At 46.5% G+C, this 17,530-nt stretch overlaps 1 protein-coding gene across 1 annotated transcript in view; it reads left to right on the forward strand.

The window, feature by feature from the left end:
• LOC139226779 (dynein axonemal heavy chain 17-like) overlaps positions 1 to 17,530 on the forward strand; it is a 1,002,254-nt gene that overhangs the window by 255,783 nt on the left and 728,941 nt on the right. The window contains exon 12 of the mRNA XM_070857781.1: positions 14,622 to 14,890. Within this exon, the coding sequence (XP_070713882.1) occupies positions 14,622 to 14,890 (269 nt within the window). The remainder of the gene's footprint in view (positions 1 to 14,621; positions 14,891 to 17,530) is intronic.

Consider the following 17,530-nt stretch of genomic DNA (forward strand, 5'->3'; position numbering starts at 1 on the left):
TTTCTCAGCCAGCTCCTGCTGAGCAGCATGGGACCATCACCCGGTATCAACCAGAGTGGTAGCTTGTGCACCGCTCCATCGTAGGAGACTTTTACAGTAGCACTGCCGATTACGGGAATCAGTTCCTTTGTGTAAGTTCTCAGTTTTGTGCGAATGGGAGTCAAGACTGGCCTTGAGGCCTTGCTGCACCACAATTTATCGAAAGTCTTTTTACTCATAATGGACTGGCTCGTGCCCATGTCGAGCTCCATTGACACCGGGAGTCCATTTCATTCAACCTTCAGCATTATCGGGGGACAGTTTGTGGTAAATGTGTGCACCCCATATACCTCTGCTTCCTTGGTCTGAGGCACTGGTTCGTCATGATCCGCCGTGGATCTGTCCTTCTCTGCAGCATGGTGGTTTGCAGAATTGACACGGTTTGCAACTCGCCTGCACATACGTTGGAGGTGTCCCATTGTTCCACAGCCTTTGCAAACGTACCCTTTGAAGCGGCATGAATGGAAATAATGATCACGGCCGCAGCGCCAACAAGGTGTTAATGGCCTTGCATTCATCACCCTTGATGGTGGACTCTGAGACATCTGCGGACGTGCAGCTGCAAGCATGTGGGGCCTACCCTGTACGTTGCGATTTGAAAACATCACTTTGTTCACAGTACTTGTAGCAGCACTCGTGTGCTGAGAGATTTGCTTAGTATTGTCACTGGTGGCAATGAACGCCTGGGCTATCGCTATGGCTTTAATCAAAGTTGGGGTCTCTACAGTCTGCGAAGTATCACTTCATGGCCAATGCCAAGTACGAAAAAGTCTTTGAGCATGTGCTCCAAATGTCCTTCAAATTCGCAATGTCCTGCAAGGCATCTTAACTTGGCGACATAACTTGCCACTTCCTGGCCTTCAGACCTTTTGTCAGTGTAAAATCGGTACCTCGCCATCAGAACGCTTTCCTTCGGGTTCAGTTGCTCCCGGACCAGTGTGCACAAATCATTGTACGATTTCTCTGTGGGTTTTGCTGGAGCAAGACAGATTTTTCATGAGGCCATACGTTGTTGCCCCGCAGATGGTGAGGAGAATCGCCCTTCGTTTGGCAGTGTTCGCTTCTCCTTCCAGCTTGTTGGCCACAAAGTATTGGTCGAATCGCTCCACAAAGGTTTCCCAATCATCTCCATCTGAGAATTTCTCCAGGATGCCCACTGTCCTCTGCATCGTTGGGTTCGTCATCTGTATCTCGTTGCGAATTATGGATACTGTGAGCACAAAGTAAAGTGTGACCTTAGTCTTTTATTTCAAGTCTCCAGAGTGCCTCTCCAGCCTGTGAGGCCTTCTTAAGTACCTATGCTCCCAAGGGATTGTAGGATCCCTTGGGACTCCAGGGGATGGGCCCTCTGGTGGCTACACAAGGTATATACAGGTTTACATATATAACATGCAGCTCAGGAGCCACCTCCTCTTTCGCCAAGATTACTGTTGGGTGAATAAGATGGAGGGCGAGCAAGATAAGGGGAGGGCAGATAACTTGACGGGAGATGGCAGATTTGATTAATGCAAGTAACACTGTTCAGAGAACCTAGCACCTTGGTTACAAGAAATTCAAAGATTTCCCCAGGAGGAGCAAGATAGTGGACTGCAACGTCAGCTCATATTTCAGCACTATGTTAATTATTACTATCGTGAACTGTTCTTTCCTATCTATCCATTTTCTCATGAGTGCCCATTATTACACTGTACACTTCCCAACCCTTTCCTTGCACAATGTTCTCTCATTCAGTAGAAGACTGGACAGGACAACCCACTGCCAATCCTTCTATGACCAGGACCTACATAAGAATATAAGAAATAGGAGTAGGCCATCTGGCTCCTCGAGCCTGCTCCGCCATTTAATATGATCATGGCTGATCCGACCATGGACTCAGGTCCACTTCCCTGCCCGTTCCCATAACCCCTGATTCCCTTATCGGTTAAGAAACTGTCTGCAAGTTTCTACCTTCAAAATACCAACAGAAAACACTGTGACACATGCATGTAGGGACACTATGCCACCAATGTTATTAAATCAATGCATGTTTCTGCTTTGTAAGAAAGGACAGCACATAACAAGAAGCAGAGTATTATTATAAGAGGAGGACCAACCACACTGCAGGCTCTCCAAAACCAGGAGTACGAACTTGATGAGGAAGCAGAGGGTGGAGATACAAGAAAAATATCTCAGCTCTTGAACTGTACACCACATATTCTTTCTTCATTCAAAATTCTATTCAATTACTCGTTCACTACCATGAAAGCTTGCATAGATCAGCAGTTCTATGCCAGCTCTTTGGCCACGAGCTGTAATCAGGATCTGCATTTAACATTTTCCTTTTTTTGTAAGCAGATGTGAAAGAAGCTGTTTTGGGATCCTCAACTAGAGTCACCTAGTGCTTTAACATTCAATTTCACTGCAATGCAGCAGCGCAGATACACTCATCCTGGGGATTTGGAAAGCACATTAAGTGAACCATTGAATACATGAGTAGGTATCGATGGATCCGGGACGAGCAGGAAGCATCTGGCCGTGAATCATGTCACATCTGTCCACAGCAGGGGTCCTGATCTTCAGGGCTAGTTTTAAAAGAGCTCTTTTAAAGAGCCAGCACAGGAACAATGGGCCAAATGGTCTGCTTCTGTGCTGTAAGATTGTATAATTCTAAGAGAAGGATGCTTTTGGAGAGTGAGATTATTGCAGTTGTTGGGGTACATGCCTCGCAGCTTTGAACACACAACGGGTGAAACATGATAACGCAAAAAAACGGGCGAGGGAACCGCGATGCAAGATACGCCTGTACTCGTTGAGAAAGCACAGGCAAACACGCCAATTTGGTGCTGCCTGTTAATTAACATGATAGGAGTGCATAGCCGAGCGAGGAATGCACTGGTGCCAGGCTATGCGCTCAGCAGGGGGTCGCTGGAGCGAGGTTAGCATTACTTAAAGCTAGCCTATTCCTTTTCAAGGCTATCTGCAGCTCTGAAAGATGGCCTTGCAGCTCTAACGCCCAAAGAAGATTCATGACCTCAGACGAGTGATCAAGGTCAGTGAATGTATCTTCAAAAGCCGTCTCCTACCAACTGCACCACTAGCCACACACACTGCACAATGCACGACCTCTCCCTGATCACTCCCCAACCAACAATCTCTCCAAAACACAAGGCATACCTCAAATTCCTATCTTCACCTCATCCCCTTGGAGAAGATGGTGCTGGCCATTCTTAGCAGGGGCATGGCTGAGCCCTTGCCCAGCAGCGGGGCTAAAATAATACATCGAGAGGCTGTCTATGATTATGATGATGAAATATTGCAAGATGCCGGTATCCTCATAAGATATCCTCTTTCTCACATCCCGCTTCCCCCTCATCCCAAAATCTCTTCTGATTTACACACTGCACCTCTTGCTTTACCTCCCTCCCCTCACCATAACCCTATATTTATGCCTTCCTTATTTCACACACTGAAGAAATCCAGTTAATGGTTGACCAAGAAGAGGGAAAGGAGAGTAAAGAAGAAGAAACACCATCACTTGATTTGGCACAGCATAGCATCACTAGGAAAGGCAAAGGCATGCATAAAACAGTTACTAAGGGAATGCACAAGGGTGATTAGTTGATTTTTTTTAATGTAATATTAGATGGATAAAGTTGGACTGAATAGTTTGCTTTGTGGTGACGTTTATTGTGGCCAAGAAGACGCGATGGTCAGGAATCGAAGGAAGGTAAAGTGTGGGATAAATGTTGAAAGGGGAATTGGGTTTGTGTTCATAGGTACTTAAAGAAGGCTAACTTTGAAGGTATGAGGCGTGAATTGGCTGAGATGGATTGGCGAATGATACTTAAGGGGTTGACTGTGGATGGGCAATGGCAGACATTTAGAGACCGCATGGATGAACTACAACAATTGTACATTCCTGTCTGGCATAAAAATAAAAAAGGGAAGGTGGCTCAACCGTGGCTATCAAGGGAAATCAGGGATAGTATTAAAGCCAAGGAAGTGGCATACAAATTGGCCAGAAATAGCAGCGAACCTGGGGACTGGGAGAAATTTAGAACTCAGCAGAGGAAGACAAAGGGTTTGATTAGGGCAGGGAAAATGGAGTATGAGAAGAAGCTTGCAGGGAACATTAAGACGGATTGCAAAAGTTTCTATAGATATGTAAAGAGAAAAAGGTTAGTAAAGACAAACGTAGGTCCTCTGCAGTCAGAATCAGGGGAAGTCATAACGGGGAACAAAGAAATGGCGGACCAATTGAACAAGTACTTTGGTTCGGTATTCACGAAGGAGGACACGAACAACCTTCCGGTTATAAAAGGGGTCGGGGGGTCTAGTAAGGAGGAGGAACTGAGGGAAATCCTTATTAGCCGGGAAATTGTGTTGGGGAAATTGATGGGATTGAAGGCCGATAAATCCCCAGGGCCTGATGGACTGCATCCCAGAGTACTTAAGGAGGTGGCCTTGGAAATAGTGGATGCGTTGACAGTCATTTTCCAACATTCCATTGACTCTGGATCAGTTCCTATGGAGTGGAGGGTAGCCAATGTAACCCCACTTTTTAAAAAAGGAGGGAGAGAGAAAACAGGGAATTATAGACCGGTCAGCCTGACATCGGTAGTGGGTAAAATGATGGAATCAATTATTAAGGATGTCATAGCAGTGCATTTGGAAAGAGGTGACATGATAGGTCCAAGTCAGCATGGATTTGTGAAAGGGAAATCATGCTTGACAAATCTTCTGGAATTTTTTGAGGATGTTTCCAATAGAGTGGATAAGGGAGAACCAGTTGATGTGGTATATTTGGACTTTCAGAAGGCGTTCGACAAGGTCCCACACAAGAGATTGATGTGCAAAGTTAGAGCACATGGGATTGGGGGTAGTGTACTGACATGGATTGAGAACTGGTTGTCAGACAGGAAGCAAAGAGTAGGAGTAAATGGGTACTTTTCAGAATGGCAGGCAGTGACTAGTGGGGTACCGCAAGGTTCTGTGCTGGGGCCCCAGCTGTTTACACTGTACATTAATGATTTAGACGAGGGGATTAAATGTAGTATCTCCAAATTTGCGGATGACACTAAGTTGGGTGGCAGTGTGAGCTGCGAGGAGGATGCTGTGAGGCTGCAGAGCGACTTGGATAGGTTAGGTGAGTGGGCAAATGCATGGAAGATGAAGTATAATGTGGATAAATGTGAGGTTATCCACTTTGGTGGTAAAAACAGAGAGACAGACTATTATCTGAATGGTGACAGATTAGGAAAAGGGGAGGTGCAAAGAGACCTGGGTGTCATGGTACATCAGTCATTGAAGGTTGGCATGCAGGTGCAGCAGGCGGTTAAGAAAGCAAATGGCATGTTGGCCTTCATAGCAAGGGGATTTGAGTACAGGGTCGGGGAGGTGTTGCTACAGTTGTACAGGGCCTTGGTGAGGCCACACCTGGAGTATTGTGTACAGTTTTGGTCTCCTAACCTGAGGAAGGACATTCTTGCTATTGAGGGAGTGCAGCGAAGGTTCACCAGACTGATTCCCGGGATGGCGGGACTGACCTATCAAGAAAGACTGGATCAACTGGGCTTGTATTCACTGGAGTTCAGAAGAATGAGAGGGGACCTCATACAAACATATAAAATTCTGACGGGGTTAGACAGGTTAGATGCAGGAAGAATGTTCCCAATGTTGGGGAAGTCCAGAACCAGGGGTCACAGTCTAAGGATAAGGGGTAAGCCATTTAGGACCGAGATGCGGAGGAACTTCTTCACCCAGAGAGTGGTGAACCTGTGGAATTCTCTACCACAGAAAGTTGTTGAGGCCAATTCACTAAATATATTCAAAAAGGAGTTAGATGAGGTCCTTACTGCTAGGGGGATCAAGGGGTATGGCGAGAAAGCAGGAATGGGGTACTGAAGTTGAATGTTCAGCCATGAACTCATTGAATGGCGGTGCAGGCTAGAAGGGCCGAATGGCCTACTCCTGCACCTATTTTCTATGTTTCTATGTACTGCAGGTGGATGTTTCAACTAGGATATCCCGGCCAGAAAGGGGCTGTCTGGCTTGCCTCCTTCCTTCTGCTTTTTGTCTTAGAAACATAGAAAATAGGTGCAGGAGTAGGCCATTTGGCCCTTTGAGCCTGCAGCGCCATTCAATAAGATCATGGCTGATCATTCCCTCAGTACCCCTTTCCTGCTTTCTCTCCATACCCCTTGATCCCCTTAGCCGTAAGGGCCATATCTACCTCCCTCTTGAATATATCCAATGAACTGGCATCAACAACTCTCTGCCGCAGGGAACTCCATAGGTTAACAACTCTCTTGAGTGAAGACGTTTCTCCTCATCTCAGTCCTAAATGGCTCACCCCTTATCCTAAGACTATGTCTCCTGGTTCTGGACTTCCCCAACATCGGGAACATTCTTCCTGCATCTAATCTGTCCAGTTCCGTCAGAATCTTATACGTTTCTATGAGATCCCCTCTCATCCTTCTAAACTCCAGTGAATAAAGACCTAGTTGATCCAGTCTCTCCTCATATGACAGTCCAGCCATCCCTGGAATCAGCCTGGTGAACCTTCGCTGCACTCCCTCAATAGCAAGAACATCCTTCCTCAGATTAGGAGACCAAAACTGAACACAATATTCCAGGTGAGGCCTCACCAAGGCCCTGTACAACTGCAGTAAGACCTCCCTGCTCCTGTATGCAAATCCCCTAGCTATGAAGGCCAACATACCATTTGCCTTCTTCACTGCCTGCTGTACCTGCATGCCCACTTTCAGTGACTGATGAACCATGACCCCCAGGTCTCGTTGCACCTCTCCTTTTCCTAATCTGCCGTCATTCAAATAATATTCTGCTTTCGTGTTTTTGCCCCCAAAGTGGATAACCTCACATTTATCCACATTATACTGCATCTGCCAAGTATTTGCCCACTCGCCTAACCTGTCCAAGTCACCCTGCAGCCTCTTAGTGTCCTCCTCACAGCTCACACCGCCACCCAGTTTAGTGTCATCAGCAAACTTGGAGATATTACACTCAATTCTATCATCTAAATCATTAATATATATTGTAAAGAGCTGGTGTCCCAGCATTTGAGTCCTGCGCCACTCCACTGGTCACTGCCTGCCAATCTGAAAAGGATCCATTTATCCCGACTCTCTGCTTCCTATCTGCCAACCAGTTCTCTATCCACGTCAGGATATTACCCCCAATACCATGTGCTTTGATTTTGCACACCAATCTCTTGTGTGGGACCTTGTCAAAAGCCTTTTGAAAGTCCAAATCCACTGGTTCTCCCTTGTCCACTCTACTAGTTACATCCTCAAAAAATTCCAGAAGATTTGTCAAGTTGGATTTCAGCTTCCTTCTCTTCTACCTCCTCCTCTTGTGCTGCCTTCTCCCTCTGCGAGCAGCTTGTCCCCTTTGCTGCCTCTATTTCATCTCCATGTAATGCTGCAGCCCAAGGGGGACTGCAATTAGAGCCCCCAGGATTGGTAGCAAGTGGTGTTCTCAGAGGCCTTCCTTTAAGAACCAAAGCCTTGCATACATTCAGCAGCACAAACTGCACTCCCAACACACTTTAACAACTTATTGCACCAAGCTGCTACTGCAAAGAAACCATCCAAAAGCAAAAATCTAAACTTACCTGAAAGTTGTGTGTGACCCTTCCAAGAAGTGCTGGCAGCATCTCTGTTGAAGTGCTGCACACACATTCTTCCCATGCTTGGTTTAGAGAGAGTGGTATTATGTCGAAAATCACAGATTGTGCATCAATTCAGGCGGTGTACGCTGATTGACATCACGATCTGCATCATTTAAATATTGGCGGGTGCAGGTAATGGACTCGCTGTTGACCGGCCCAAAATAGCGCCCGCTAATTCTGCGCCACAAGTGGGCAGTAGCAAGGCAGCTGCCATTTTTTCAGCAAAACCAGCCTTAACAGCTGGCACTATGGGCCCAAGTTTCAGGTCGCGCATAGAACGGCGCAGCCCTGACCTGGACGCCCGTTTTTCGCGCCACAAAGTGCGCCTAAAAAAAACTTCCAGATTCTCCGGCTCCCTGCAGGTCGTTTGCCGCTCGGCGCGGCGCAGCATGAGCTATGGGGGGCGGAGCTAGTTCCCTAGCAAAGAGCAAAGAGCAAGGCTGTATATTAAATGGACTAAGGTTACTACACTACATGTGCAATATATTGCCTCGTGGAGTCATTATCAGAGCATCCAAAGACACAAACATAACATACAAAATGTTAGGATGGGGAAGCATTCTGCCTGAATCCGCTATTGGATTATCTAGCATAACATGTCTGCCTTCCCATAAAAAGGCGAAAACCAGTCTGCTCCTGACTGCATTAAAATTGCTAAAGTGATTGAACATAAGAACATAAGAAATAGGAGCAGGAGTAGGCCATACGGCCCTCGAGCCTGCTCTGCCATTTAATACGATCAAGGCTGATCCGATCATGGACTCAGCTCCACTTCCCTGAGGGAGTGCAGCGAAGGTTCACCAGACTGATTCCCAGGATGGCAGGACTGACATATGAGGAGAGACTGGATCGACTGGGCCTGTATTCACTGGCGTTTAGAAGGATGAGAGGCGATCTCATAGAAACATATAAAATTCTGACGGGACTGGAAGGTTAGATGCAAGAAGAATGTTCCTGATGTTGGGGAAGTCTAGAACGAGGGAACACAGTCTAAGTATAAGGGGTAAGCCATTTAGGACTGAGATGAGGAGAAACTCCTTCACTTAGAGAGTTGTTAACCTGTGGAATTCCGTACCGCAGAGTGTTGTTGATGCCAGTTCATTAGATATATTCAAGAGGGAATTAGATCTGACCCTTACAGCTAAAGGGATCAAGGGGTATGGAGAGAAAGCAGGAAAGGGATACTGAGGTGAATGATCAGCCATGATCTTATTGAATGGTGGTGCAAGCTGAAAGGGCCGAATGGCCTACTCCTGCACCTATTTTCTATGTTTTTATGTCTCCTATGATGGAGTAGTGCATGAACTCCCACTATGGATCGTGCCAGGGGATGGCCCCACACTGTGCGGCAGAAAGTGGCTGGGAAAAATCCGCTGGAACTGGGACAACATCCAAGCGCTTTCGTCCGTCGATGATGCCTCATGTGCCCAGGTTCTGAGCAGATTCCCATCGTTATTCGAGCCAGGCATTGGAAGTTTCTCGGGGGCGAAGGTGCAGATCCACTTGGTTCCCGGTACACGACCCATCCACAACAAGGCACGGGCAATACCGTATATGATGCGACAGAAAGTAGAAATTGAGCTGGACAGGCTGCAGCGAGAAGGCATCATCGCGCCGGTGGAATTCAAAAGTGGGCCAGTCCAATTGTCCCGGTACTCAAAGTGACGGCACGGTCCGAATTTGTGGGGATTATAAAGTAATGATTAAACGTTTTTCGCTACAGGACCAGTGTCCGCTACCCAAGGCAGATGACCTATTTGCGACCCTGGCTGGAGGAAAGACGTTCACCAAGTTGGACCTGACCTCGGCCTACATGACGCAGGAGCTGGAGGAATCGTTGAAAGACCTGTATCAACACACACAAAGGTCTGTTCATCAAAAACAGATGCCCGTTTGGGATTCGTTTGGCCGCGGCAATTTTCCAACGGAACATGGAGAGACTGCTAAAGTCGGTTCCACGCACCGTGGTTTTCCAGGACAACATATTGGTCACAGGTCGGGACACCATCGAACAGTTGAAGAATCTGGAAGAGGTTCTAAGTCGGCTAGATCGCGTGGGACTCAAATTGAAACGCTCGAAGTGTGTTTTCCTGGCGCCAGAGGTCGCGTTCTTGGGAAGAAGAATCGCAGCAGACAGCATCAGACCCACCGACGCCAAAATGCAGGCCATCAAGAACGTGCCGCGACCACAGAACGTGACGGAGCTGCAATCGTTCCTGGGACTCCTCAACTATTTCGGTAATTACCTACCCGGGTTAAACACCTTGCTTGAACCCCTACATGTGCTACTGCGCAAGGGAGACGACTGGGTATGGGGGAATTCACAAGAGGTTGCCTTTGAGAAAGTCAGAAATCTGTTATGTTCAAAAAAACTACTTGTTCTGTATAACCCATGTAAACGATTAGTGCTAGCTTACGATGAGTCGTCATACGGAGTCGGGTGTGTGTTACAATAGGCTAACAAATCGGGGATTTTGCAACCAGTCACCTATGCGTCCAGGAGTCTGTCGAAGGCCGAAAGGGCCTACAGCATGTTTGAAAAAGAAGCTCTGGCATGCGTTCATGGGGTGAAAAAAATGCACCAGTATTTGTTTGGTCTCAAGTTTGAGCTAGAAACTGACCATAAGCCACTCATATTGCTATTCTCAGAGCAAAGGGATTAACACCAATGCCTCTGCCCGCATCCAAAGATGGGCGCTCACGCTGTCGGCATACAACTATGTAATCCGCCACAGACCAGGCACAGAGAACTGCGCTGATGCTCTCAGTCGGCTACCATTGCCCACCACCGGGGTGGAAATGGCACAGCCTGCAGACTTGCTCATGGTGATGGATGCATTCGAAAATGACCCGTCACGGCCCGTCAGATCAGGACCTGGACCAGCCAGGATCCTTTACTGTCCCTGGTATAAAACTTTGTCCTCCATGGGAGCTGGTCCAGTGTCCCAGCAGAGATGCAGGAAGAGATTAAGCTGTTCCACAGGTGCAAAGACGAAATGTCCTTACAGGCGGACTGTCTTTTGTGGGGTAATCGCGTGGTTTTGCCCAAGAAAGGCAGAGAAACGTTCATATGCGACCTACACAGCACCCACCCAGGCACAGTAATGATGAAAGCCATAGCCAGATCCCATGTATGGTGGCCTGCCATCGACTCAGATTTAGAGTCATGCGTGCGCCAGTGCAACACTTGCTCTCAACTGAGCAATGCACCCTGAGAGGCACTGTTACTTTGTGGTCGAGGCCCTCCAAACCGTGGTCTAGGATCTGCGTTGACTTTGCGGGTCTATTTCTAGGCAAAATGTTTTTGGTTGTTGTGGATGCTTATTCAAAATGGATTGAATATGTAGTAATGTCTGTAAGCATATCCACTGCCACCATCGAAAGCCTACGAGCCATGTTTGCCACACATGGCCTGCCTGATGTCCTTGTCAGCGACAATGGACCGTGTTTCACTCGTGTTGAATTCAAGGAATTCATGACCCGCAATGGGATCAAGCACGTCACATCTGCCCCGTTCAAGCCCGCATCCAACGGCCAGGCAGAACGGGCAGTTCAAACCATCAAGCAAAGCTTAAAATGCGTGTCAGAAGGCTCCCTGCAGACCCGACTATCCCAAGTCCTGCTCAGCTACCACACCAGACCCCACTCGCTCATCGGGGTTCCCCCAAACAAGCTGCTCTTGAAAAGGGGCTCAAAACAAGGCTCTGTCTTGTCCACCCTGATCTCCATGATCACGTCGCGGGCAGGCGAGGCGGCATCAACAAAGCATGCGCCATGATCGCGCAAACTTGTCAGCCGATATTGAGGTCAATGACACTGTGTTTGTACTCAATTATGGACATGGTCCCAAATGGCTTGCTGGCACGGTCATAGCCAAAGAAGGGAGGAGGGTGTTTCAGGTCAAATTGGCCAATGGACTAACGTGCAGAAAGCATTTGGATCAAACCAAATTGCGGTTCACTAACAGCTACGAACAACCCGAAGAGGACACCATCAACTTCGACCCTCCAACTCACACAGAAGTGGCAACCGACATCACGGTTGACCACGAAGCCGAATTCACCATCCCCAGCAGCCCGGCAAGGCCAGCAGCCCAGTAAAGAACCAAGTAACTCACTCACACCTTCATTTGTACCAAGACGATCGACACGGGAGCGAAAATCCCCAAATCGTCTCACCCTGTAAATAATTGTACTATTGACTGTACGAGGGAGTGATGTTATATATGTAACCCTTGGCAACCTGTCTCACACCACCACCAGAGGGCCTACCTGTTGGAGTCTCAAGGGATCCCAGCATTCCTTGGGAGCACTGTATATAAGCAGGCCTCCTACGCTATAACAACACGCTGGAGTTCAATTAAAGGAGCTAAGGTCACACTTAATCATTGCATACAGTACTCAGTTTCATCCTTTATTATGAGCATAATAATTAGTTTCTCCACTTCCTCACGGAAGAAATTCTTTGTTCGTGTTGCACGCTCTTGCGCCATTCGTATATTGGACTTACACTCGGGTAATGTTCAAAAATAACACTTCTCCCCTTTCTTCCACCTATCCAGCACTCCTTTCCACTCCCTCAGCCACACAAAAATCAATATTTAAACCTTACCTTTATATATGGTCCATTACCAATGATACTGAGAACGCTCTCCCTTTAATTGGCCAATTGCCAAGCTTCTTGTTGCACTGCGCATGTGCGCATGCTGAGACGCCCATTGCTCATGCGCGCATGCTCAAACAGACATGCGTCCCCCTGGTGGCACTCCACAAGACGCTGGACCTAAGCCCCACCCTCCTGCCAGCCGCGCTGAGCAAGCGCGTCCAACCTCTGCCCCCCGCAGGCTCTGCAGCGCCACGCCGATGGATCCGGATGATGAGGGAGCAGCCAAATTAACAGGTACATTTTTGCCGCTTTTATTGCCCCAAAAAGTCGGCGTGCCACCCCTAACTACGTCGCTCTAGGCGGCTTGGGAAATTTGGGCCGATTGTCCCTAGTTTTAGTTTCTTTATGAATGGAAATATCCTCTCTGCATCCACCTTGTCGAGCCCCCTCGTTATCTTATATGTTTCAATAAGAACTCCAATGACTATAGGCCCAAATTACTCAACCTATTTTCATAAGTCAACCCCCGGAATTAAGCTAGTGAACCTTCTCTGAACAGCCTCCAATGCAAGTATATCTTTCTTTAAATACAGAGACCAAAACTGTACGCAGTACTCTAGGTGTGGCCTCACCAATATCCTGTACAGTTATAGCAGGACTTCTCTGCTTTTATATTCTTATTATCCTTGCAATAAAGGCCAACATTCCATTTGCCTTCCTGATTACTTGCTGTACCTGCATACTAACTTTTTTGTGTTTCATGCACAAGGATCCCCAGGTCCCTTTGTACTGCAGCACTTTGCAATTTTTCTCCATTTAAATTATAATTTGCTTTTTTATTTTTTCTGCCAAAGTGGATAAGCTCACATTTTCCCACATTATACTCCATCTACCAAATTTTTGCCCACTCACTTAGCCTGTCTATATCCCTTTGCAGATTTTTTGTGTGCTCCTCAATTTGCTTTCCACCCATCTTTGTATCATCAGCAATCTTGGTTACATTACACTCGGTCCCTTCATCCAAGTCATTAATATAGATTGTAAATTGTTGAAGACCAATTACTGATCCCTGTGGCACCTCACTAGTTACTGTTTGCCAACTAGAAAATTACCCATTTATCCCAACTCTCTGTTTTCTGTTAGTTAGCCATTCCTCTATCCATGCTAATATATTACCCCCAACCCCGTGAACTTTTATCTTGTGCAGTAACCTTTTATGTGGCACCTTATCGAATGCTTTCTGGAAATCCAAATACACCACATCCACTGATTCCCTCTTACCCACTCTGTTCATTACATCCTCAAAGAATTCCAGCAAATTTTATAAACATGATTTCCCTTTCATAAAACAATGCTGACTCTGCTTGATTGAATTATGCTTTTCCAAATGTCCTGCTACTGCTTTCTTAATAAGATGTCAACATTTTCCCAACGACAGATGTTAGGCTAACTGGTCTATAGTTTACTGCTTTCTTTAAATAAGGGTGTTACATTTGTGGTTTTCCAATCCGCTGGAACCTCCCCAGAATCTAGGGAATTTTGGTAGATTACAACCAATACATCCACTATCTCTGCAGTCACTTCTTTTAAGACCCTATGTTGGACAGGGAATCCTAATTTTGCCACAGCACTATTCTTGATAATTTTTGATAATTTTATTGTAGTAATATTGTTATTTCCTGCAGTATTGTACAGGGTGTGTGCAAGGGGGAATCACACTCAATATCAGAAACTTTCTATATGTTCATGTTGTCCAAAAGCTCTCTCAAAGATCTGATATGTTTCTTTTCTCCTATTAAATTATTTTATTTATCATTACTATGACCAATGATACTTGGAACTGATCTTTATATGAAGACTATCAAACTGTTTCATATTGATTGCTATGAGTTACATCAACAAATTGTATTTGTATAGCATCTTCAATATGTCCGAAGATGTTTCACAGAGTTGTAAGGAAAAAAATGGACACCGAGCCAAAGAAGATATTAAGAGTGGTGACCAATAGCTTTGTCAAAGAGATGGGTTTTAAGTAGAGGTTTGGATGAGCTGATGTTTATGGAGGTTCAAGGATAGGAAACAGGCTAGGAAAGCTTGGAATGGCTGGGTCTGAAGATTGGAATGAAATGGATGAAGGATTACAGTGAGAGATGGGTGGTAGTAGGGGTGGAGGTGGATGTTGTTATAGAGGTAAGACACTTATTGGTAATTTGATTTTTACAGATTCTAGTCTTCAATTATGATGCCTACTTTTAATAAATAATGATTATATTTCATATATATTATAACATTGTTCTTCTCGTTTCAGATGTTGAACATGTTTGCATTTTTCATTAAGCGCCCATTGATAAAAGAAGAAGTATTACAAAAGTACCCAATTCTAGTTGATATGATTAATAGTGATTTAGATAATATCAAGTTAGTGTTTGATGCACACCTGATTGCAACTGCAGCTGGGGGTGGTGTTCCTACCATCAACAGAAATATGCCACATGTAGCTGGTGAACTGAAATGGACACAGGAAATTAATGAAAGAATGGAAGCATCAATGAAGAGTTTCAAATCCATTGATTATTCGTAAGTGTTTAAAATGCTGGAGTAAATAGTGTATATAAAAGCAAATATTTGACATGGACTATTAAGCACAGAACAAGAAGATATAGAATAATAAGCTACATTAGAGATTAGAGAAAACTTTTTTTTTTACTTCAAAATAGTGGCCTTATGAAAGAGAATCCTAGCAAAAATATTTGAGGTTGAGTCAATTAACTTTCATAAAAAAGGACAGGATAAGTATATGGGGGGTGAAGTTACTTGCCATTTTTGATGCAGTAAGAATGTATAAACTATGCAGGGATTTTTTTCTTGCAGGGAAATCACCCGATTTTCACCATGAAAATACACAATCCAAGTTTCCTTGTGCTTTTTCACCCTCCCGCGATCTGCCCACTGTGTCCTGATTGACCTAACATACATCATGATGAAGGCCAGTGCCGCTGGAGATCCAAATTTCCTGCGTTTCCACTCCTTATGCCCTGTGGGCAACAAACTGAGATTGATAAGGTGCAGCTCTGCCAGATTCAACTGATACTGACAGAGTTTTTGAGACAGAGGACTCTGAAGAGTTTGAATAGCAATTTATGAAGCTGGGAAACAATTTTTACACCTTGTCTATAGATACCTCAAGTTGCTTCAAACAAGGTCAGACCAACAGTAAAATATCATGCCCATACATAGTGTGGGCTTCTCAGGCACAGGTATGATAGTCCCTATGAGCGTACTCTGGTAGGCAATTATCATGGAGGAATAGGAGAATCACAGTGTAGAGGAAAGGATACTCATGAAGCATTTAAGGAGGATGTACCTGACCAGATATTACCACTTCCCATAGAATATACAGGCAACACAATCATATGTAGACCTTACTGAGTAGTTGTGTATAAGAAGAGTGCACTTCACCAAAGTGGCAATACGGCAGCTCTGTCACCTACTGCAAGAAGATCTGTAGTCACACTCTATCCCCACACTACTCTCTCTGGCTTTGAACATACTATGAACATATGAAAAGACCAGCTGGTTCACCAAGCCTGCCCTACACTGATGATGATAGCTGGAGCATCATGATCAGACACATCTTACTGCACCCCCCACCACCCCTCTCCCATTGCCACCATATAATCTCCTGGCAGAGGCAAAAACGCAACGTCAAGAACGGGAAAAATCTCTTAAGATTCCTCTCTGTCCCCCTCAGTCGATTAAAACCAATCCATGAGAGTAGATTGATCTTGTGTACATTTATCTGTTAATCCATTGACCTTTATCTGTCCCTGTCAAGAAGTGATCCAGCTCCCTTTTGAAGCACACACCACACCAGCTGGCAATGCATTGCAGAAGCTCACTACTCTCTGGGAAAGGAAGAATCATCTAACATCTCTTCTGTTCTGTTAAACTTTTGATAGTTCAAATGCATGTCTTCTGGTCAAACTAAAATAATGTATGCATGCAATCCAGCCCTTCCATTATTTTATGGATGCGTCTATTTGTACTAACTGAAATGCAGCCGTTTCTCTGATTGGTCCCCTTGGAGGATAAGCCACACACTGAAGTTCCTCTGGAATGTGTAACTGGAACCGCCCAGCCCAAGTTCTGAGTGAATTTCCAATTTGTAGTTCGATCCATTTTGACTTCAGAAGTAACAATGGATAGATCTCCCCAAAAGCCACCACGTACCAGTCAAAGACCCTTATCCCAGCACAAGTGCATCCCTCCACCAACTGAAGACCCTTACCCCAGCGTAAGTGCTTCCCTCGCCCAGCTGAAGTCTATTACTCCAGTGTAAGTTCAACCCGCTGCCAACTGAAGACCCTTACCCCAGCACACGTGCTACCTCCCACAGCCGATATCCATTACCCCAATGTAAGTGCATCCCTCTGCCAGCTGAAGACCCTTTGCCCAGTAATCCCTCCGCTAGCTGAAGGCCCTTTCCCAAGCATAAGACCCACAAGATAGGGCATTGTGTGTGGATTATTAACATGTTTATTGCATATGGCGTGAATAGTGACCGTGTCATGACTTCTGCCCCCACCCCCTCCAAGCTCTCTCTCTCTTCCCCCCCCCCCCCACAAGCTTTCTCTCCCTCCCCTCCCCCTCCCCACAAGCTCTCTCTTCCTCCCCCCCCTCAAGCTCTCTTTGCCCCCTCCCCCTAAGCTCTCTCTGGCCATCCCCCCAAACTCTCGTTGCCCATCCCCCCAAGCTCTCTCTCTGCCCCCCCCAAGCTCTTTCTGCCCTCCAAGCTCTCGCTCTCTACCTCCCCCCCAACTTTCTCTCTGCCCGTCTCCCTCCCACCAAGCTCTCTCTTTCTCTTCCCCCTCCTCCCCCCCCCGCCCAAGCTGTCCCTCCCCACTTTTCGCTCTTCCCGCTTGCCTCTCACTCTCCCTATCGCCCGCTCTCTCCCGCGCTGCGGGAGGCTCGGAGCCCACTCGGGGTGGGGGGGTGGGGGTCTCGGGGCCGTGGGAGTCTCAGGGCTCGTGAACGCTCAAGGCTGGGGGCCCACTCGGGGCTCGGTGCTCGCGCCCAACTTGGAGGCCGCTTGGGGCCGTGGAAGGCTCAGGGATGCTCGGGGCTGCGGATGCATACGGCTGCTCAGTGGAGGCGACGTGGTGTTGGATGCATGTGCAGAAAAGGGTTAGTGGGAATTGCGCTGGGGGGGTGGGGGTG

The sequence above is a fragment of the Pristiophorus japonicus genome, chromosome 16 (assembly GCF_044704955.1).
Source record: "Pristiophorus japonicus isolate sPriJap1 chromosome 16, sPriJap1.hap1, whole genome shotgun sequence".
Classification (NCBI taxonomy): domain Eukaryota; kingdom Metazoa; phylum Chordata; class Chondrichthyes; family Pristiophoridae; genus Pristiophorus; species Pristiophorus japonicus.